This window comes from Papio anubis, chromosome 11 (assembly GCF_008728515.1).
Source record: "Papio anubis isolate 15944 chromosome 11, Panubis1.0, whole genome shotgun sequence".
Classification (NCBI taxonomy): Eukaryota; Metazoa; Chordata; class Mammalia; order Primates; family Cercopithecidae; genus Papio; species Papio anubis.
In genome coordinates, this window is record NC_044986.1 from 73,645,694 (window position 1) to 73,670,228 (window position 24,535).

At 41.2% G+C, this 24,535-nt stretch overlaps 1 protein-coding gene across 49 annotated transcripts in view; it reads right to left on the reverse strand.

Moving 5' to 3' along the window:
- Positions 1 to 24,535, reverse strand: part of KCNMA1 (potassium calcium-activated channel subfamily M alpha 1) — a 766,524-nt gene that overhangs the window by 128,357 nt on the left and 613,632 nt on the right. For 21 of the 49 annotated variants that reach the window (XM_017962890.2, XM_017962881.2, XM_017962887.2 and 18 more), the window contains 2 exons: positions 19,196 to 19,282; positions 14,605 to 14,681 (listed from right to left, as the gene is read on the reverse strand). In XM_017962890.2, coding sequence (XP_017818379.1) covers positions 14,605 to 14,681; positions 19,196 to 19,282 — 164 coding nt within the window. The other 28 variants (XM_021943995.2, XM_017962870.3, XM_017962886.2 and 25 more) reach the window with 4 other exon arrangements.

Genomic DNA, 24,535 nt, shown 5'->3' on the forward strand with positions numbered 1-24,535 from the left:
TAATTGTGTAGGTTTAAACTATTAGTAAATTGAAAGGTTGGTGTCAGTGATCACACACGTACTTTAGCTAAAGCTGGTTCCAAGTGCAAGTCTAAAGGTCTGCTTCTCTTCTACCATATGATTAATTTGTTTGTGCCAGAGTTACTGATGCTTTGTGACCAGAATCATGTCAGGCAGGTCTCAGCAGGTCTGAATCAATATGGTCCTGCGTTGCCACTGCATCATAATTTTAATTGTCCCTTTCTATTACACTTCGCAATCAGATAGCAGGCAAGACTGAAATAACAAGAATAAACTTCTAAAGAGAGAGAAAGGTCCATTTTACAAAATTATAGTGGGAAGAAATCATACTGATTGGAATCTACTTCTGTATTTATGTGCATGTGTATGTTGCTAGACATTCATTTTTTACATTTAATAGTACCAGAACACAGCCACTTATGAAAAAGCCAAGGCCCACACCATCCTGATGTCTTTTGAGAGAGCTGGGACTCTTGCCCAGGACCATCTGAAGTGGAAACAAAACCAAGATGATCATAAAATGACACTGTATGCACTGATTCTAGCCTACCATATTGAACATTTCAGTCTTGCCAGAAATAAAATCCTTTTGTGATGAATCCTTATCGGTCACAATTTACCTTACTTTTCTGACACCTTTTATTTTGATTTTTGTCTTTCCTTAACTAGTCCTTCCCCTCTGAAGGTCTTTTGGTCAATACAGTCTGGCCTTCCATCTGCTCCTGAGTTCCACAGAAGACAACTATCATAATAGCACGTGACTTAACCGATCCACGGTAATGGGCCACACCTCCATAGAGGGGTACACCGAGCAGGCAGCCCCTGCTGTTAGAAGGCAGGTTTTCAGAACTGTGTGAACACTTTTAATATATTACTATTCCTCTGGGAACCAGCTACTTCTCTTCCCACTTCAGAAAACACATAATGGGACTTTGTGTTTCAATTTAACATCCCTTGAAAACGGAAATTTTTCCCCTTATAAGAAAAAAAATAGAGTAAAGAGGGAGACGAAAGGCAAGAGAGAAATGAATTAGGCAGTCTCCAAAGCACACTGGCTCAACTGGGAAACTGCGACCAAAGCAAGCTCCATAATAGTATAATGACCTTTAATGAGTGTCTTGGGAAACAATACAGCCCTAGCATAAAAGACAAAGGGCAAAACTCATCATGGCTCTGCTGACACTAATTCAAAATGATTTTCAGAACAACTAAAGAATGTAAGAGAAGTAATCTGATCCGCCCATCTGACCTCACTTTGATTCAAGGGCCCTTCTCCTGCCATTTCTAATTGTCAAACCCTCTACATTTCACATCTGTTCATATTTAATGAAAAGCCCACTCTCACCGCTGCTCTTGAGTCAACTTGCTCTGTCAAATGGGCACCACCCAACTCCACCACCAGCGAGGGATGCCTGGGGATTGCTATTGGAGCGCTGCCAGTGGAATTTCACGTAGAGACAGACATTTTTTTAATTGGAGAAGAAGGGCTTATGTGGGCCCAAGAAGGGGCTCAAATTGGAATGGATTTTTCTAACTTATTATTAATGGTCAAAGGTGAGTGGTCTCACACAGGGATGGATGAAATCTGCTTTTGTTTGATGGAGTGATGACGGCAGGATGACTGATGAAACGGAGAAGGCAAACCGCCCCCTGAGCTGTCAGTACCAGTTAAGGCTCCAACATGCAGCCCAAAGCTCCACGTGTTCCCTGGTGGGGGCTGATTTTGGAGGCACAGGAGGGACAACATGCCACTCACAGAATGTTTCTTAGAGAATGGGACAATCCCACCCCAAGATTTTCTTCTCCCTGGTCTCCATCAATGGTTGGATTAAATTGCACAGCTGAGAAATCCCTCTAATTAAGATTTCTCTTGGATATAATGGAAATTATACACACTAGGCACCATGGGGTCTACGTGGGGGACACAGAGTTTGCTGTGATTGGCATTGTTGGCCAGCGCCAGGACATGACCAAGGGGCCCTAGCTCAGAGCCACAGTGGCTCCTTTCTCTTCTCCACTGAATCTAGGCTAAGGTTTTAGAGCCTCATGATTATTTGAGAACAGAAGTCGTGCATTAGGCAGAAAGGTAAGCCAGCGGGGCTTGTGGTTACTTTCACCACCATCAGTCAAAGAGATGTGACCAATTCATGCCACCTCAGGCCCTCCTCTGCTCTTCCTCCCCAGCACCTATCTTTCAACGTGGTATCTTGCCGCACATCGTAGACAGACAAGTTCTCTGTGCAGCTGTGCCCTAGCTTATCTCTGTACTGGCATAGGAACTACAGAGAACTCTTCAGGGGAAAATAAAGTGATAAGGATTCATATGGCAGCATCTAAGGATTTTAACAGAAATCTTTCCAAGATTTTAGGCCCATGGGGCAGTCCACACTCCCTCTCAATGCAACCTCCATTAGGTATCACTTTGAAGTGAATCCTGTCCCTTGGCACTGCTCTGGAGCAGCAGGAAATCGTGAATCAGAGAGGATGACTCTCTGGTCCTAGATGAAAGGTTTCCAAATGCCTCCAATACGGCTCGATGCACAGATCATGCTTTGCACTTGAACTTCGGGCCCAAACATAAGCACCTGGCATGGCACACAGTGAAGTCCCGGTTCCTTGAGCCCCAGAGGCCTCATGGATCCCTGCAACACAGCCGCACTCCGCTGGGACCAGCCTCAACACCGGCACAGGGGAGTCAAGCCAGTTCATTTTCCATGGGAATAAATGCTTAAGAGCTCAGTGATCTTCTTCCTCTTGTTGTCAGTGTACACCTACCCCTGCTGGGGAAAGTGTAGCTCAACCAGCTCTGAGCACTTGGAAGGCGAGAGGACAGGGAGCAAGAGGTTAGCAATAAATGTGTTGGGTGCTTTAAAGAGGAAGGAAGGAAGTGCAGAAACGAGAAGCATTTCCTACCTTCTATGCTACCAAAACATGAAAACAAAGTTAGTTATACTTCAAGTCAAGTCCTCCAGTGGAACCACAGCCCCTTTGGCACTTGGACCAAGACCCACGGTCCCAGGGTCTCAAACTGGAGCTTTCAGGAACTTCACTTATGAACCATATCAGAAAAACAGCAAAGTCCATGGTGAAGGCAAGGATAAGGGAGGTCTCAGGAAACTGACACATCTCAACCTTGCCAGCTACCAGCTGCATAACCTTGACAGGTTCTTTAACATCTCTGAGCTTGTGGATGACAAAGAAGACTGACATCAGAGGCCTGTGCTATGGACTCGGGGAAATCACAGAGGTTTCTGACTTAAATTTTTTGTTGGCATTTGGAATCACAATTGCTACAAGATACCTTAGTTAAACAGGGGCTATACTATTGGAAAAATAAAATATATTAATGGAATAGTCCTTCAAAATAGTCATCTTTCTGAGAAAAAGCTCTGGAATCCACTAGCCCAATGCAGGCTGACAGACATACAATACTCTTTTCCAGAACAAAAGACAAAATCTGGCACGGGAGGAATGAGGCACAGGTTAGAGAGACACCGTAAAAAGAAAAAAAAATACATACATACATATATCTATATCTCCATCTGCATCAAAACTGTTATATTTTGGAAGCTATCTAAGAAACTATCTAAGCTTACTAAAAGCAATTTAATTCTAGAGCTGGCTTGTTCTCGCTACACCCTTTCCTTCCTCCCTTTGATACAATTCAATTTACAGCCATTTCAAAAATATTAAGATGTACACTTCCGCATATCTCTGTATTAATACAGTAGGTGATATGCTGTCACTTTAATTTCCATTTACATTTATTTAAAGGAGAGAGAGGAAAGATATCACCAGACTGTAATATCACAGTCCTGCATGCTATTACGAGAAGCACAAGTTAAGAAAATCAGAAGGGAGGCCTTCCTCAGCACGTACACAGAGACACAGGCAGCTGGGGCAACATGTCACCACACAGGAGTTCACACTGGGAAGAAGACATCAGCCCAACTGACTCAGAACCACAGGGCACAGCACAAGACAGGGATGATACCACAGACAGCACAAACATGGAACTACATGTGTTGAGGTTAAACTTACAGGCACGGAAACTGGTGGAGCAATCATTAACAGAGACAGAAGAAAGTGGGAAGGCTCTCTCAAGGGTGTCCACGTTACCACGCACACGGCCTGACATGCACGAGCAGTCACGCTCAGAACGTCCGCAATCAAAACAACATGCCCGTCTCATTCTCTTGTAGATGGACATCTTGGCTATAACCGTGTGGTTGGATGGGAGGAGAGGAAGAGCGGCAATTAATGGCAAGGTCACACACAGCAAGGCAGCTGGAAGGAAGCTGAAGGGATTTAACACAGGTCTTAGTTCACTTTAACAGTCTTGACCCAGAAAGAAATGCAGAGTGATTGTTGGTAACAGTTTGGTTGTACATCAAAAAAGCAGCGAAAATATAAATTGCCTTTATCGTCCCCCAAGGCTGTTGCACATGATTTTTCTCCCCTAGGTAAAGCGGTGACCACAGGAAAAGGGCATGGCTGAATACACTCAGGTTCTCAGATGGGAAGAAGAGCAAATTATCGACAGCAAAAAATGTAACCAACACTTTTCCCCTGGTACGATTAATACAGGAGGACAAAATACACACACTGCCAATCAATTAAATTAGTTGCTTATTTGGTATAATAAATGGTTTTTGCAAGAGGCAAAAATATCTAATATGTAGGCTTTCTAATTTCCATCCATTTCTGGGCATTAGGCAGAGGCTGGGATAAGCTTTCATCAAATTAGATGTGAAACGATTACGTGTTAATATAGAATCTGAGGATGCCTTTGCTGAACTTCCCGAGAGTGAGTTTACATGATGGCTACAGGAATTTAAATTTACTCTTGACAGAACAAATATCCAAATCTGTCCATATAAGAAATGCAGCTACTCAAGACTAATGCTGCAGATTTGACATTAAAGGCAGTTCACAAATAAGAAATCACCAAAAGCATACGAAATGTTGCTCTATTGGAATGCATTTAGCTACTCATGGGTGTATTTTCTGCTTAAAGCTGAGAGGATCTGAAAATCGCATCTGCCTTTCTCTCCCCACCAAATAGAAATTCAGGAAGCAATCAGGCTATTGGTTAATCATATTCTTGTTTTTTTCCTTGTACAGAAAATATTTGCCAAAATCGATTAAAACTGACAAAACATGAAATAAAAGAATAGGTTCCGTGTGAAATATCTTAATGCAATTTGCATGCAGCATTGATAGCTCTTCTCAAGCTGGTATGGTAGGTTCTGCACTGCCTGGGGATCCAAACTGAGTGGTAACCTATAAAAGTTGTTGGAAGTCAGCATCGTAGTTTCCAATGCGCTTCACCTTTGCCTTTCAAGCCAATTTATATTTCAGTACAAGAGAAGGTTTTTGTACCTCACTTTGATGCTACAACAGGCAAACATGTTTGCTTATCACTTAGCATGAACTGGCCTGCTTCTCTCACAAGGTAGGAGAAGAATTCACATTTATTCTAAGCATTACTGCCAAATAGTAAACCTAAACTGAGGAGGTGTTATTCCCTGCATCCACACCTTCCATTTTGAAAGTCATTTCCCCCACCCCTCTTTCTTTTTCTTTGTAGAGAATGGTTGCACTCTTATTTTAAAATATGGCTTGTGGTTTTGCCCTCTTTGAATGTTACAGTCACCAGGAAGAGGGGTTTAAATCTCTCAAATGGGTCAAGTCCTGTTCTAAGACCTTTATGACTTGCCATACAGTATATTTGTCAAGCAAGGGTAACGTTATGATTGTGAAGAACAGGCACTGGGGGAGATGAATGAGAGATCTCTTCAGCAGCAACTCCATTCTTGTAAACTTGGCTCACATTTTTAGTGACATGTTCTTTTAGTGTCCTCGCTAGTCTGTTGTTCAGATCATCATGCAGCCCCAGCCCTGTTCAATGGTGGTATATCATTCCTTTGAGCTTTAGCTTTTACCAAAAAAAAAAAAAAAAATTTCCACTATAGCATTTGAATCAGAGGAATTTAGAAGGCATGGTGTGAATGCCCAGACATCCCAAACAAACAGCAATGGCTGAAGTCAAGAAAGGGAAAAAAGTCTTCAATTAAAGACATGAACATAAATTTATCTTAAATGCATCTGGATCTGGCATACAATCTGCAGACATTCCCTTGTTTTCTCCTTCTTATTTCTTTTACTGGAAATATTGATTTGTTATTTACACAGAAGAGGAAAACAAGGATGATTTTTTGTTTCATCATAGATAAATCGTTTTGAAAAACAATTTTTTTAATCAAATGCTGTAGCAGAAGAGAAGCCCATCAAACTCTGGAATGCTATGCTTCTCATTAGCAACAGTCCCTGGTTTTCATTTCCATACTGCCATTTTGGGTTTATATACAATAATAGAATCTGACACATTTATGGGGAAAGAAAGTTCTTATAAATATACCATCTTTAAGGATAAGGGGAAGGATGATGGAGATGAAATAACTTTTGAAACTATTTGTTCAGAGGCAAATGGATCAGAATGGGTGATGTAAACCTCCTACTTGATATGAGTTCAGGAAGAAACACAGCGACAAACCAGTGGCTCTCAGGGACTGTTTGCAACTGTTATTGTTAGCCGTTCTGGTGACCATGCATTGTTCTAAAATTTCTTATTGTTAGCATGCAGGAACAGGCTGAAACTGGTAATCGAAGCAGCAAAAAACCATTTGCTATAAGAAGATTAACTGTTAATTATAAGCAGTCACATTCCAAAGCAGCATATGCATAAAAAAGAAAACATGCTATTACTCGTCATTCCTTCCCAATCATTTTTACACTCACACCAAATGCAAAATAGAAATCTCAAAAGACAAACAAGTACCACCACCACCACCACCACCACACACACACACAAAGAAAAAAAAAATCAGCAGGAACGATCAATGAGAGGCTCAAAGACAAGACAGAAACAGTTAAAAACTATTGAGCCCCACATGTTGACAAACCTTCAGGAATCAGAATGTCTAGATCAAGGTGCCACCAACTGGGAAGGTGGCTCTTTTTCGCTACTGCTGGCATAGTCCATTTCCATTGACTCCCTGTCAGGTGTCTTCACCTAGAGACTTCTGGGTCCACTTTCTTAAAGGTAAGACCTGGTGGAGCGATTCATCAGGCTTGAAGGATATGAGTACTGGCCAGGAAGAACTCTCCTCTGGGCCATTATTCAAATCATGAACAAGCTCTTTAACTAAAAGCTGATGAGGAGTTGACTCCCTGGTGGTAGATGTTCCAGAAGAATTGAACACTGTCTGTGTAAAATTATACTCTCAAGTTGTAAAATTAAATTATATCAAAGTTAAGTCGTGGACCTCCTAATTTGGAAATTACCACCCCTCATCTCTCTCAACTCTCTCTGGCTTCCTCATCCTTCAGTTTTGTTTTAGTGAATCAGGATATTCAGAACCACTGGTGTTTTGTTTCCATTTCTCAGTGGTTGTTTCCTTTTCTAGAGCTGATTTAGGTTAGAACGTTAATTTTAGATACGAAGAGTTCCACTTTAAATTCCGAAGGTTAGGTCTCAAAGTGGAACTTTGAAAGTTTCAGATTTATTAAAACAGAAGTAAATTTCTTATCTACTCCCTGGCCACACAAAGCGTCCTCTCTCCTTTGGTGTTTGCTAATTTTCTTTCTTACATAGTCACCCATTGTTCCCTTACCAAATCCCAATTCTCAGACAACGTTTTCCCCAGGATGTCAATGGTAATGCAAAGTAGATCTATGAGGACATCTAGTGGATCGATGTGGAAGAGCAGCTAGTTCACTGGCAATTGGAACTAGCCTTTCTCCAAAAGGAGCAGAAAGAGGACCCTGCTGTCTCTGAGAATTGAAATATGTGCAGTGTCATTTCAATTCAATGGCTTCTCACGATCCACAGCAGATGATTAGGGGTAGGGGGAATGAAAGGGTGAGAGGTCCTAGGAGATGAGTCTAGGGTCTGCAGCCACAGCTGGCACAGTAGGACTATTTCGGTGGCAGTTGACTGGGTCTCCTTTTTAAAGCCCTGCTGCAGCTTCCTGAGACTGGGAGCAGACAAGAGTGTGTCTCTGGCAAGTGTGAACACCGAAGCTACTTGTCATCCCATCTTAGGGCTCTTGAAACTTCATGCTCAATTAATTGCCCCGATAGGCCAACTTCACTCTAGGAAAGCAGAAATACAAGGCTCTAGGGACTCAGTTTACTGTGTGGTCCACTTCATAAAGTTCTTGTTATTGGGCTAGGGCCATGGATTCTATGAGGTTATGTGGTTGCTAAGAATTTGACCCTGGGTCCCATCTTCCTCCGAAGACCTAGGTCCTAGCAGTTTCACAATTTGAGAAAAAGTTTTTATGTGCTTTTCTTCACCACGGTGAAGTGGATATTCAACCAATATTTCCATTATAACTTCCTAGTACTATTTAGAGACAAAATAAAAGTATTTCCCTAATGGACATCATCAAAACTATCTGTTTACTCTTGAGGGTTTAAAACAAAAAGGCTTCTCAGAAGTGTTCTTGGACAACTTTTCCTCTATTCTGAAAGGCCGTGATCATGAGATCAGAAACCTGTTGGAAAGTGGCTGATGAAGACGCAGCTCAGTTACTGCTCTTTCCTTAAGTCAAATGGATAACCAGCTGTCAAACTCAGGTTCTCTGCTGGCTGGCCTTTCTGAGCCAAGCCTGGAATGGAAGGAAGAATTGGATTCCATCCTATCCTCAGCACCATCTGCCTCCTGCATCAGCAACCAAATTGTCAGTCAATTTCCAATTGCAGAATCTTAATTTCCAGGGTGGATTGGAAGGGGCAGAAAAAAGCAGTACTGGACTGAGGGGCCCAAGTGGAGTTTTCCAACTGCTGGGGAAAAATATTTTAGATTTCAAGTGAAGCAAATTCAAGGGAAGACTGGGATGGAAGAAAAAAACATCTGCCATTCAATCAATAGATACTTCTCAGGTCACAACCTCACTTTTAAAATCAGTCAAATGAAGGAGGAATTATTTCCAAGCATAAACCCTGGAGCTACTCTTCATGGGCTCTGCAGCAACTAACATTACTAATAAAAATATCCACAGAAGAAAAAGTCCACCAGGATTTAAGGTGAGGCCTTTGATGTGGCACTGGGAATCAGAGAATATTCTTTCAAGTCCTATAAATGAGAAATGATATCTTCACTTAGCAAAATTCCTCCCATTACCTTCTGGAGTAAGAAGAAGGGTCTTCCAGGTGGTTTTCCAAAAACAGAAAGAGGAGAAAGAAAAAGCTAGTTAATGTTGGCAGCACAGAGCACACCAAGCTAGTTGATTCTGCCCCTAACGACCATATTGTGGCTGAGGAAGGCAGAAGTATTTGGCACTAGAGTTGTTGGTTGATTGACATCACATTTTCTCTCCAATTCTGAAGGAGCATTCAATTTAGTATGCAACTCTGCAGGTATGAAAGAGGGCCATGCCCTCAAGCCATGGTTAAAGGGTTCTGTCGATGAAAAAAGCCACAGAGTCGATTTTGGCAAGATTGTGCATTGAATTGAAGAAGGTCATTGCTGTGTTTTGTTTTTAAAGTGAGCAATCTATACCCTCCAAACACTGATGACTAACAAAAATCAGATGATCAACTTGCCTCTTTTGCTGCAAAGGAATGAGAGGACCGAATTTGAAACATCTTCTCCAAATTCCAGAGCCATTGGACTGAACTGTTCCACAGATTGGGTCTCCTTTTCAGTAGAGCCTTACAAACACGAGTAAAGACCCAAAGCTCAACGCTGGCCTTAAAAGCTCCTCCTCAATGGCCACATCTTGTTGAGTAAAAGGACATCCTATTCCTTGAGTAAGCTAGAGGTTCAGACACTTGCATTGACTTGTTCAGACTTATGCATAGCTCATTGCTGAAATGGAATGTTCTCCTCCAGTCAGTTTTTCTGCCTTAAACAGGTAAACAGATCTTCCAAGATGTCTGACTAACACTCATAAAGCAACTGGGTGTGTCCTACTGAGTACTGACTAAAAGAAAAACTTCATTGTAAAGCTAGGAAACTTCGTAGACTGCAGAAAATAATTACCACTGTGCAAATACTTGTCTCCAGTAAAACAATTAAGATACTTACAGTCCCAAAGTTGAGTAACCAATTAATTATCTAGTGAGCACTTCTCGTACGGAGAGGCATATACTGCAATAAATACATCACACTATGGAATATCTCTACTCTTATATGTAAAAATATGGATTTTTACATATAAGAATGTACATATATTCTGATACATCATGGTACATATTGTGTGTGTGTGTGTGTATATATATATATCACAACATGGGAATATATATGTGGCATATGTGTTTCCTTTAGGAGAGGAATTGAAGCTCAATAGCAAAGGAGACCAAGTATAATTTATCAAAGGCAAGCATGACAATTACCCCAGCTGATGAAGCATCTACAGCTATAGTGGTAATTATTTCAGCCTAATCAGAGTCCCTTAAAAGTCCTGAGACAAGGTCTTCAAGAGAAACACACTGTTGTCAAGGTCTTATTTTCAAATGGAAAAATAAGACAGTGCCCGAAGCTGGCCAGAGCCTGGGGACTGCGGTGGATGGATGGAGAGCAGGCTCCCTGTGGACTCTCCGGCTCCAGACTACTCTGTAGACTGCGTTGGGGGATGAAGGAGTTGGGGCATGATGTCACTGCTACATGCAACATAAATACCAAAAGTAAAAAGGAAACTACAACTGTACAGAAAATTAAAAGAGTATCTCTTCTAGAGAAAGACAGGGGGAACTGGACTCCGGGCTGCTGGGAACCCGTTTTACTCACAATATATCACTACCAGTGTGCAGTTAAAATAGAGTAGGGGCCGTATTCCAAGGCAGCAAAGAGAAAAAAAATAAATCAAAGATATGTCAATGATTTGCAGTCAAAGAAAATTCCTTCAAACACATCAAACTAGACATTACTTGTCCCCTAGGAGTCCACACTTTGGCAAACTTTTAGAGGCTGGGGGAAGAAATATAAATCATTAGACAATGTTTGTTACACAGAAAAAGAAAATGGGTAAATAGTAGACCCTGAGAACTTGCTCCTCGGCCAGACAGCTGAATTTGACTCTTTTCCTTGATAGAGAGCTATGAAGAAATGGAAAGAAATGCAAACGTTAAACTATACTATCACAGGATTTCCAGAAATGGAATGTCTGCACCTGATATTTCTCCAGATGAGATGACGTGAAATGTTGAAGGTTACTGAATGAAAGTGAATGAGGAGGTAGGGGTGGAGGTGAAAGGGGAAGACTGGGTTGGGGAAGGAGGGTTAGGAAGCTATGGGTAAGGGCCAGCGACTGTCATGGGCTCTGCCCTCAAGGGATCTACCATTCCAGGGTGAATTATTAATACCCGGACTAACACGTTTGGACAGATGAGTATGTGGGTCAGCTGTCTTCTCCAACTTAGACTGGGAACCAAGCAATGTCTGTTCAAAAGCATGGGGGTCCCCGCAGTGTGTTATTAATAATCCTAGTTTCTTCTAATTAAAGTTCTTTGCAACTAAAACATCTTCTCCAATTTCCTCACTTGCCTGACCTACATGGGGAGGTTTATTTTTAATAATTCATTTTATTCTAACCACCCCCTCACCTCATACACACATCTGCATCGTGCCCTCTGTTCTATGGCCTTTCAATTAGTAGGAACAATATTCGGACAATTTTGATTGTTACATAGCCAAAGGCCTTTGTGAAATGAAGAAGCTGAGGTTGGGGGAGGAGGCACGCAGATGTACAGAGAAGGAAGTGAGGCCCTTGTTGCACTGGCTTGGCTTTGTAGAGGCAGGCCTTTTGCAGCAATTGGTGCAGTGTGTAATGGGAGATTATATACCTCACTAGCTCCACCAACTTTAAAGGAAATGAAGAGAATAAAATTATTTCAAACAATTATGTGCCTCTCTCTCCAGGATGAAGCTAAAGCCTGCTGCTGTTTATTTGTCTGGAACCAAGGTGGAAAAATATCCTAGAGGCCAAATCCTTATTTCTTATTTCTAGGGACAGTTTAGTCTGCTGTGTTCCACTATGGCATCCTATGAGGGACATTCCAATGTCAGAGCAAGAGTCAGGGAAGTTCTCACTTCATCCTTCCACTTCCACTCCTTCCTCCAGAGAATGCTCTCCATCTGGACACCAGGGACATCTTTTAAACTAAGAACTAATGATGACATTTCCTCACTTAAAATCTTCCAATGACTTCCTAATAAAAGACTAAAACCCCCACTTCTTACCACAGCCCCTCCCTCCCTCTCTAATCTCATCTCATACTATTATCTCCCCAGTGCCATTGGTCTTTCTTCTATCCTTCAAACACCACAAACTCATTCCTGCCTCCTGACCTTGACCTTTGCTCTTCTCTTTATCTGGATTGGGTCTTGACCTCAACATCAGCCCTGACTGAGGCCTTCCTGACCTTCCAAGCTATAAAGTAGCGCCACTGCAGTATTCCTCAACCCTCAGACAGTCTCTTCTCTCCTCTTAGCACTGGCTATCTCTGAATTTATTTATTTGCAAGATCATGGTTTGTCTCCATTCACCAGAGTAAAAGATTCAGGAGGGCAGGGACTTTACCTTGTTCACCACTCCATCCCTGGAACCAAAAATAGCACCTCATTCAAAGAAGATACTCAAAAATATGTGAATGGCTAATCAATACTTGAATCACAGTCTTGCTAGTTCCTTGATACTCTGTGGGACGAGGGTCTGGCAAATATCCTGTCAGGGATTATTGGCCTCACTTTCCTCCCTTTCTCAACTCCTCACTACAAGCGTTCCTTACAGAATTGTTCACCTCTTGTATTTGTTGTTCTCTCTTATTTGCTTCAACCCTCAGACGGTTGTGCTCCTTCTGATTGAAATGATTCAGGAGATGTCTGGTCAACTCAGCCATGCTGCTGTGTCCACAACCAACTGAGCATGGCTAGGATGGACTGCCTGGTGAAGACGGCCTTTGGATTCATGGGGTCTGTGGGGGTTGAATGGGCAGTGAGATTCGTTCTAGGCCTTGTTCTCTCTTAGATGCTCTTCTTGGTAGGTTGTCAGAATCAGGGAATTCTTAGGTCCCAAGAAATTAGAGGCTCTTGTTTTGAGATATCAATAAATACTCATCTTTGTAAGAGTCTGGGGGAAGGGGACCAGCTGTATTAAGTCAGTGGAAACAGGGGGAGGAAACCCATGGGCCTAAGCTGCCCCATCCTGAGGGGATTTCTGCAGAAACTTCTCTAGACCAAGAGTGCACCCCAAGGGAATTTTCCCCATGGATTGAGGAACTTCTCTATGCTCCAGCAGAGCGATATTTACAGATGACTGGTTCTACATTTTCTGTACCCCCTCTAGGAGTACAATGAAAAACGTCCTTCCTTCAGTGGCATACCTCAGAAATGGTGCTCTTCTGTCTGGCTTCTGCTTGTGAACCAGGATTTTTATGGGGTCATCTTTCATAATTGTTCTTACTCATCAGACCCAAGACTGCCCATCTTTCCTTTCCCTTCTGCAAAAAACTGTTAGAGCACCCAGAGAATCAATAGAGGCCTTCAGGTGTGCCCAAATCCCTGTATGTTGGCTGTGTGACTGTCAGCAATCTCATCCTCTCAAACTTGGAAGCTTAGTTTCCTCTTTTTGTAAAATGGGATTAATAACACCCCTGCCAATTACATGGGGTTAGGGTGAGAATCAAAGCAATGATTGTGAGGAGCTTCTAAAACACTAACTCACCATAGGAAGGATGGCATCTTTTTTGTTGTTGTTGTTTTTCGAGGGTTGAGAACAATTTCTATTAGGCAATACAGCATAATTACTGCAAAAGGCACAACCTTCTCAAAGCAAAGGCCACTTAAGTTATGTTGTCTCAGGAGCTCACAATTCCACGTTCTAGACTCACTATATCTTTCTCAAGAGGCCCCAGTGGCAAACAGCTTTAGAGGGGTCTTGAGACAGAATATGCCAGAAACAACTGAGCCCAGTCTAGTCTACCCCAAAGAGCAACGGTGCATGAGCTCGACCTTTGGGACGATGACAATTGAAGCCCTTTGACAATGGAAAGCTTTTTCTTGGGGGCAGTCTGAAGGCATCACAGTTGCAAATTCCAGCCTGTGGTATTAAAACTGGCAGGAATTCCAAATGGAAAGAGACAACTTCCATTTTGGGGACCAAGTCCTCAGATTTAGTTTCTCTCTCAACCCCATATACCCAGGGGTACCCAATCCACTGGAAATCATGATACAAAAACACTTCATTCTCTATGGCTTTAGTTCTCCTCCTTTTTATATATCATACTTGTCTGTGTTAGACTGGACACATCTACTGAGGCGTCTCTAGAGTAAAGAAGCAGGGACTAGGCACAGGGTTCATTCCTAGGTGTTGACGGTGGTGATTTTTCATCCTCTGCTCTAACAAAGCAAGGACAGGTATTGATTTCATATTTCTTTAAACTGGTGGGTGAAACATAAACATATTCAAGAAAACTCTTGATGCTTAGTGTTTCTCTAATAAGGAAAGGAAAGGAAAAGGAATTTGGGGAATGGGAATGAGAGAGGGAGGGGACGGGGAGAGAAACACTACTTACGCCGTTTGCAGCCACATTTTTTTATTCTTTTGGGATCTGTGATGTCATCATGACAGGCCTTGCAGTAAAAAAATGCCCTGGAAAAAGAGAATGGAAAAACTGACACATTTCATAATCCACCCAAATGAAATGAGTACCACATTTCCTCCACGGTGGTGCCAAATTAATGAAACATGCCAGCATTAATTTCCTTTAATCTTTTGAAAGGTTTAGACATTTGCAGTCGGAAATGTTTGTTGCAAGACCGTTTATTTCAAACACAGGATTCTGTGATTTGAGTTAGTGCTCCTTTTCATAAACTTCCATTTGCAAAGGAACTGGGAAAAAAGTTGCTGATGTGAGTTGCTGCTCACTCGTCTTTCATTTTTGAGAACAGCCTTTGATGCTACTCATGGGGACACGTGGGCAATGAGCCCTGGGCCCTTGGTGGGGAAGTTAAATACAACACCAAAAGTCCCACAGTCTGGTCAAATATATACTTGAGGGGGCAGAAGTATGTCGTTTCTCGGTCAAATGAAAATATCAACCTTGTCACTCTGAAAGCACCTTTTCTGGTCAGCCAAAGTGAGACAGAGTTGAGGAGGTCTGCAGAGAAGGAAAAACGAAAGCCACGAGTCAGTGGGTTCCTCTGTCAAACCCCCTCTGGAGTTTCATAGCTTATTTTACTCCAATGCTGACTGGACCAATTCCCATGCTATCCAGCCCTGAGAACATGCACTAAATGATGGTTTTCTTCTTACTGTGACCTTGTCCTCCAGTTTCCTGGTCTGCATGTCCAGTGGGAGGAGTCAACAGGAGACTGTAGGGTGAGGGGGGATGAGGTCACCACCTTGACCCCCTGGGTGCCCTCCTGGCCAGGTCCATGAAATGGCACATGACAGCCTCTCTCTCCAGCTCCTGATAGCCCTCCTTCCCCTTGACCCTACAGATCTAGGGTGAAGGTGGCTCCCCTTTCTTGCTAGCTCTGGAGTGTTTGGCCATCCCTTATTGTTTTTCCTTAACTATCTGCCCATAACTTTACACACTCTCTTCATAAAACTCTCCTCCTTTTTCCCATTTAAGTGTGTCATCTGTTTCTTGCCAGGACAAGAAACAGCACCCACATTTACATATTCATCTCCAATTCACACTTATCCCCAGAACTCCAGACTCTAAGATCCAACTGCCTTTATGATATCACTGTGTATATGTTTAGTACACATCTCCTACCTAACAGAGCCCAGATAGAATGCTTAACTTCCTACTACCCAAAACTTGCTCCTTCTCTAGTATCCCTCATCTTGGTTAAGATCAACACAATTTAAGCCCTGACTCTAGCCTTCATCCTTCATTCCTCTTTTTTCCCTCACTTCTACCCAATTCACTGGGGGGTTCTGCACACTCTCCAAAATATAGTCTGAATGGGACCCACTTCTCTCCACCTCCACTCAGTGGTCAGTCCAAGCTGCCATCATCTCTCACCTAAACTGTGTAATAGGAGCTGAGTCTCTCACCTCTTCTCCTGCCCCATTCCTCTCATTCTCTACAATGCAGGAAGAATGACCTTTTCAAAATATACATCAGATCAGCTTAAAGCTGTCAATGATTTCCATTTTATAACAGATCCAACCTTTTTATAAAGTGCTTTAGGAGCCAGCCTCTGCCTCTCTCTAACCTCATCTCATACCACTCTCTCCAAATCTATTCCCTAGCCACACTTTCCTTCTTGGGGTTCCTACCCACAATGAACTTCTTCACAGCCCATCTCCTCTTCCTATCTGATCTCTGCCTGATGGATTATTTAGCTTCATCTCAATCTCTGCTCAAATACCATCCCCTCTGAGAAGCTTTCACTTATACCCAACCCAAATCAGTGACTCAGTTGCATTAATTCTTTTACTATTAATTAAAAAAAAAAAAAAAAAAAAAAAACTGTCATTCTTTCCTGCCTAGAATATGAGCCCTGTGAGAGTTGGGACTTCTCCCATTGTTCACCACTGTTTCCCTGGTGCCTTGTATAGAGCCTTCTAAATGTAAATGACTTACCCATACTTGAAGGGTGAATGAATGAGTGAGTTTGAGACTGCTTCCCAGTATTGTTAGGTCTGCCAATTTTTCAGGAGAAACGAGTAATAAGGATTTTTATATAAAAGCTTGTAACTTTTTTCACCTTGGCAACTCACTTATTTTTAAAAATTGTGACTCAAAAGAATCATATGTGCAAGCCAAATTGAGTCACTGAGCCACCGTTTTGTGACTCCTATATTAAAGTCTATGTTCCAATGTTATTTTAAAAGGAAAATATTTGGTGGCAAGGAGGAAAGAGCAAGTACCCAAATGTCCATCCTCAAGTGACCTTCTTAAGACTGCAGTGGGATGGTTTCACTCCTCATTTTCTAAAGCACTGCATCTGAAGCTTTCTATGAGCCAGAATTCATTAACTTCTTTTGCTGCTTTTTTGCAGTGGAGGGTGCAAACTCGATACTAGATCATCATAATCTACTTTTCCATTTTTACAAAACTTGTTTAGTTTCATTCAAATCTCCAATGTCCTTTCTGTGGTTTTCTGCAGTCTTCATCTATTTGAAATCCCCTAACTGACAGCATTTGCTTTGACACATCACACACCATGGAAAATTACAGGCTGGTGTTGTAGCTGATTGTGTCAGCATGTATTTGTGAATACCATAAAGCACTGAAATGAGACATATTGCACTCCCTAATATAGGAGGTAATTTGTTTTTTGGACGGCCTGGTATTTGTGACATTCATTAGTGAGAGATGCAATAGGAAATAGAATTACACAAATGGGAGTTTCATGTTATATTTGCTATCTGGGAGGTATACGTGATATATGGTGCTCCTGTGCTCCCCAGCCTCCTGTACTTGGTGCTGAGATGCTGTTTCAAGCTTTTGTGTCTCACAGTCTGGACAAGGGCACAAGCTTCTTCTCCAGGAGACCTGATTGGAGCACAGGGAGAGGGAAGGTTCAGTCCCATTCATCCTAATTTCCCTTCTCAGGTGTACCCAGTTCTCAGGATACTCTTGAACAACAGGGAGATTCCGTGAACTGAGTAGGGAGGTATTTTTCCCCTACAATTGAATCATGGCAATCTTTCCCCAATTTGCAGAAATAAATTTAAGTTATTAGAGAGCTCAGTTTAAGAATTCTTTTTTCTTCCACCAGCCCATATTTTCTTTTTCCTGAAAGCTTCTGTAGCCAGTATGGCTTAGTTTGCTAGAGTGGGTGGGGAGGAAGAGGACCCTAAGTATCCACGCTCACATGTCATTGTTCTGTGCTCAGTGTGTCAGGCTCAACCCAGGCAAATAATTAAGAGTGCAAGCTCTGGAACCGAACTTCCTGGCTTTATTCCTCACTAGCAGTATGGCTTTGGGCAAGTTAGTTAGCCAAGTTGTGCCTCAGTTTCCTCATATGTAAAGTGGGAAAGAGTAATGCTACCTATCTCATGGGGTTGCTGTGAGATTTTAACAAGTTTTAGATACAGAGAACCTAGTACCTAAAATAGTGCTGGGGTATAATAAACCCTCCTTTGTAAGAATGTGGTAGTATTATTAAATTTGGTAGAAAGAGAGTGGGTTTTAGAAAAGGAAAGACCAGTTCCATTCTGGGCTCTGCCACTTACTTATGTGCCTCATGGCCTCAGACAAATCACTTATCTCAGTTTTACAGATGAGGAAACCAAAGCTCTGAGTGTTTAAGAAGACTTACCTTCCAGGGTTATTTTGAAGAGCAGCAATAAAGAATGTAGCACACCTAGTACAGGCCTGGCTTTGACGAGGAACTCATTCAATGAAGACCATAGGCTTATATAAATAATGATAGACCTTCACAATTAATAATGTACTTAAAATATTTTATGGAATATTGCTCTTGAGCTAAATGACCTGTCTGAACATTTGCATCGCATTTTCTGCTAGTAAATTTATCCAAGTTCATAGGCTAGAATCAAATACAACAATATTCCATGTTGTGCTGGAAAGGACCTGGTGAATTCCTAGGCTGCTTAAACGGGTTTAAGGATACGAATAAAAATGTCATGAAACATGCAGGCCAATGAAATCCTGTGCTGTACTTCGAGTGGCTTAACAACTGAAACTGACAACTTTAGCCACTTACCTAGTAGGCCACAAACAGAAATAGAGCCAGTTTCATATTCCATCTGAAATTAATCCCAACCTTCTGAAATTCTATTTGGCAGGGACAGTAGAAAACTGATAATTCTCAAGTAAATTTCCCAGATAATATTAAGTAAAGAGCACTAGACAAACAGCCAGTTGTCTTGTTATGTTGTTCTGGGTCATCAGGAATCAGGATGACCTTGAGCAGTCATTCAGCTCTCTGAGCCCCCATTTTCTCCCTCATAAAATGAATGAGCAGGTAACTAGGCTTCTCAGTTCTAAAATTTTATTTTTCTCATTTAGACATGTGGAATTGACTACATGAACAGGAGTCTGTGGAAGTTTTTCTTACACCAGTTGATGGCCATAGACATGTTAAGGAGTTTTGGGGTTATGGAAGCCTGCCTACTTCCGTGCGTCAAGGTGTCTATGGCTGGGCCAGAAAGAAAGCCAGTTGAAAATAAACTCTTACCTTTTAACTTCTTTGGCATCACTTGCGATGAAAAATCCTAAAGTACCTTCTTGGATCTTAAGATGGTTTCCAGGATTAATTAATATACTGCTCAGTGAACAAAAACAAACAGAGAAGATACATTTGTGAGGTCATGTTCTGAATAAAACCTCGAAGGCTACACCATACTGTTGTGTTTATAGGGGGCCCACTAGTCTAGAGCTTTCCCCAAAGATTTTGTCCAGAGCCCAATGCCCACTGCCCCATACATTTAGTTGGATAATGCCATCATTAAGCACTACTGCTTACTTCCCAGGTTGGCATGCTCCCAGTTGAGGAAATCAAAGCAAATCAAAGTTTTAGGGCCTGGGTTTATATAATGGGGCAGTCTAGCTGCCATCATGGGCATATGATTTGAAGCAAAGTCCATCAGAATACATTCCTTTTGAAACTGCTATTGGTGGTCAACACAGAAGCATTATTGGCCTGATGAAACTATTGCTACAACAATTTTCCATTAAATGACAGAGCATTAATGGGACCCCTATATGTATACATAAACATACATGTACACACACCACATATTACCACGGGGAATGGTACAAGACACCTGTAACCAATGCAGAAGGAAACTGAACGTCTTCATGACATTGATAAGGACATGGAAATTGATTCCATGTACAGCCTTTATAGGAAGAATTGGATTTACCCAAACAGTTTTTTTTTTTTAAGTTAGCAGTTGGATATACTTAACGATTCCAGTCTGCTGTTTATAAAAACTTACAGGGTGTTTGAATAAGATGTGTGTCTAGCATGTCCTAATTGAGGCAAATTGAGAAAACAAATGCAAACCACCCCTTAAAAAAACTTGCCCTGCAGAGAAGTGGGAACCTAAATATACATTGTCCTATTTCAAAGTGGCGTAAATAGATTAGCTGGCCAAGATGTGTTTGGACTGACAGAAGAGATAAATGTATCCTAATCTAATAAATGGATGAAACAAACAAGTTTAATTTTCTGCAGATCAAAAGCAGAATACAAGATTGTCTGATGCACAGACTGAGAAGAGACTTCAGGCTTAATGGATACTGAATTTAGGGACTCTGAATGAAGCAACAGAAACAGCAGAGGTACTCCTTGTTCTGAAAAGATGTTGCTTAATAAGGTAATAGATATTTGGAATCAGTCTAAAGGAAGTTCTCAGGTGCCCCAACCAATCAAAATATAGAGGATGGTAATTAACACATAATCTTTTTTTCTACTGGTAAACCATTTCAGAAAAGTGTTGTGGTCAGTGAAGTGATATGTCTGTAGTCATACAGGAAGGACACAGGTGAACCTTTATTCACCTGGTTGGGAGACCTCTGAGCAGACCATTATTGCAAAATAATTGTCTGTGGTCACAAGAACATCTACCATTACTTATAACAAGACCTGACAGGAGGAAACTGTACTTGTGTCATGGCTATTATTAACACTCAATAATATCAAAAGGCTATGAAGATTTAACTGTTCAGCCCTACAACCACAGGCAGCAATGAGATTCCTCCCAAATCAGAGAGCAGCAGTCCACACTAATAGCACGGCCTGCACTGAGCAGCAGCTCTCCATAAGCACCTCCTAATGACCCCTCCGCCAACTCTTCACATGGGTATAATGAGCCCTCTGACTTCATGCAATCACGAGGGCGAAGTGTCAGAGCTCATACAGTTTAGATGAATTTATCTTTCAAAGCCAATTCAGTATGATGTTTTAGAAGGGCAGGATTCTAAATTTCGCACATTTTTTTTTTTTTTTACCTCCTTTCCTGCAAGGCAGTTTTTACATGCCTTGGCTCTGCAATCAGAATTTGGGTCCAAATTCCAACGCTACCCCTTAATAGCTGTTTGACTTTGGGCCAGGTACTAAATCTCCCTAGAACTCAACTTTTTTACCTACAAGAGGTGGATAATGGTAATAATAGTCTTTAGAGAATTAAGTGAGATGATGTATAGAAGGCTCAATGCATGTGAGTTATTGTTCCTTTTCTTAATTCTTGTAAAGAAAAGCCAAAGTGTATTTCATTTTCAACAAAGTTATCAGAGATTTTCTCTAGCTGACCCCATGGAATATAATACAGGCTTCTTATCAAAATGCCTTGCCCATTAATGAGATTAAATTATAGGGTAAAGAACTGTACACTACAGAATAATGTATAAGGACTTACACAAAATATTCCATGCACTTCTGGAGCCTAAAGGAGCTAGTTCCTTAAAGTTATAAAAGCCTACATTTTGACATTATTCATATAAAAAATGCAAGAAAAAATTCTGAATGGAAACAAAATCCTATCATGATTTGAACAACAGAATTCAAAAGGAAAAATCTGACCCACATCAAAGTCTTGGTGACATATATGAACCAAATAAGCATCACATAGAATGCTGTTTCCTTTTTTCATATTATGTGTTTCATTATTCTTTATCAACAATTAACAATAATTAACCTACAGTGAACATTTAGAATTGGCATTGTAGAGAGTGCAGGTTGAGATAATTTATTATAGCCTTTGAGTTTGCTTTAGTCCAGTTAGTGCAGTGGAGAAGAAAGATTTGGGGCTCTGATGTAAAGAACATTTGTGTTTCAGGTTTGCTGCTGATGTTGGTTAAGGGTTCAGGCACATGAATCAGGTCTCACCTCTTTGGGTCCTGGCTTTATAAATGCAGGTAAGCCTCACACTTCTCATCTATAAAATGGGTGAATAATCGCTAGCTTACAATGTCTCTAAGAGAGTTAAAGAATGTACTATGTGCAACATGACTGACACATAGAAGGTCTTAAATTCATAGTTGCTACTCTCAGTGAGTTAGGTGATTATAAAACTGAGAGGTAAATAAATGCTCACAGCACCATTACTCTCCACTTTGTCCTTGCTGCTAATAAATGACCCAGGAGGTGCCCTACTGTCATTGGAAGACTTTTCCACTGACTGCAAGGAAATCCAAAACATTTTATCCCTGCACAATATCTGGTGGTCAGCTAATTTAGACTGACTTTTGTCTGCATAGTGAAGTATCCTCTGTTCCTTAAATCTATGGCTGATTGTGTAAGGAACCAAAAGCATCTCTAATTGCCCCACAGGTCATGTGGATTCCAGGATGCCCTCTTATTCCCTGTGAACAGGGGTGAGGGGGGTTAAACCATCCCCATGTGAGATGTGAGGCAGAACCGTTTGCAGATACTCAGCTAAGGCTAAGGCAGCCTTCTGGGTGGGAATCTAAAGAATGGACCCAGCCCTTGAAACAATGAAAGAAAGAAATCTAGATACACAAAGATGCTCTTGGTGCTGAAGCACCAGGAACTACATTACTGGTTTTATATATATATATATATATATATACTTATTTTAGACATTAAGTCTTCTATACACATTCCAAATCTAGAAAGTTTAAATAAAATGCTAATCCCCCTCTTCTTCAAAATATAAAAAGACAAGGATTTTGGATAGTAGTGACTTTCTCCCCCTTTTGCCTACTATCTTTAGAATTTGTTATTGACCTTCTAATAGGAATACATAAATTTTTCCAAGGATCTCTGATCTCTTTAGGAGAGTATCCAATGTTAAGTTTGTTTTGTTTTAATGACTGCCAACAGTCTCTCTCCCTGTGCACTACTCTAAATCAGTTCTCTGGCTCCAACTTTATGTAATTCACTAGTTTATCAGAGATAAACTTCAACATGTGTCATGTGAAGAATCATGAAAATCTCTAAGAGAAAAAGCCCATATATCCATTAACAGAATTCCAACAAGGACATCTTGGCAGAGGTGGACTTTCCCTCATTTCAAGGAATATATAAATTATTCTTTCTTCTTTGACCTTACTGGTTTCAACAGAAAACATCCAGTGACAGCTAGAAGCACAGGGCTAGTGTGGTCCCTTCTTCAAGGATACTTGCTGTCTCTGTTTCTTTTGCTCTCAGACTAGTTTTCAGTCTCGACTTATTGTGTGTTTACTCACCTCCTACATGGAGCAAATATGTATTTTCTGTAAGGAACCCACAGTTGAGTAGAAGGGTACAAAACATGATCACATTCTGTTTACCTTTGAGTTTTTTGGAGTAGCAGGCTTAGAGCATTGTATGCAACAGGCACATTTCAACTATTGGTTGAATGAATTAAAAAAATAAGTTTTTAAAACCTCAGTCCCAGAAGTTTTCCTTCTTCACAAATAAGTGGAAAGGAGGTCACAGTTTTCTTTCAAAGAACAAGCTACAGTTCTCATCAGTCAGGCTGATTAAAGGAGTGACCACACCTCTGCTAGGGCTAGGGGATTGGCCAATGAACTAGCAATCTCTCAGAGGCATTAAGTATGAATATGTAAATATCCCAATATGTAAACAGTGTGCCCCTTGGGAAGTTGGAGCAATTGATTTCAACATTGAAAGCAAACCTTCAAAGAGAAATATGGGTTCCTACACATAAAACACATCTACATGGAATTGGCTAACGGGGCTCAGTCCCATGGGGAAATGTCTCTATCAGGTCCCTCCATGAGAGCAGCACCATGTCTCAAGTTGTATCACACTTCATCGGGTATTTCTTGCTAAACACTGGGTCAAGTTGGAAGACTGCAGCTTGATGGAGGAAAGAAACGTATTCCTTTCTCCACCACTTGTGCACAACTGGGAGACATCTAGTTTTGTCTTCAATCATTGTAAACTTTACTTGTTTCCTGTTTCTGGAGACAGCCAATGATTGGTAATTCCACTGAAACAGATATTGTTTAAGGAAACGTCTATCCATTACAGGTAAATATGATAGATATATATTTCTCTCCTCTCCCTTTCATTTTTGGTAGGTGTAATGTACCATTCCTCAGGCAATTTAAAAAAAAAATAGCATGACTCATATGAGAACATAGTTTGTACTTGATAACGTAGTAATTATATTTGTGTCTAGCAAGCTAATGGGACTTCATTAACTAAAGCAAGCAAATAAGAACCATCTAGGGTTTCCGTTCATGCTATGCCCAGATGAATCACGCCATTGAGAAGAGGCTTCTTTGATCACACAAGTTCATATACAATGACTCTCAGTTGGAACTTTGTTTGAACCAATTGTGTCCCCTCTCAGGGAGTATGACTGCATTTGTAGTTTATAGGCCATGTGCAGCCACAGTTTGGAGAAACCCCACATCTCAAATCTTATCACCTTTCTGGAACTTTTCATTTTTTCTGGGCTTTAAAATATGTGCTGCTGGAGTCCCACACAACTAGACACATGCACTTTTACTTTCGGATACCATTGGAGACACAGTTGTGTATTTCATGTGTCAATATACTTAAGCCCAGTTCACTCACACACATACAGCATGATAAAGA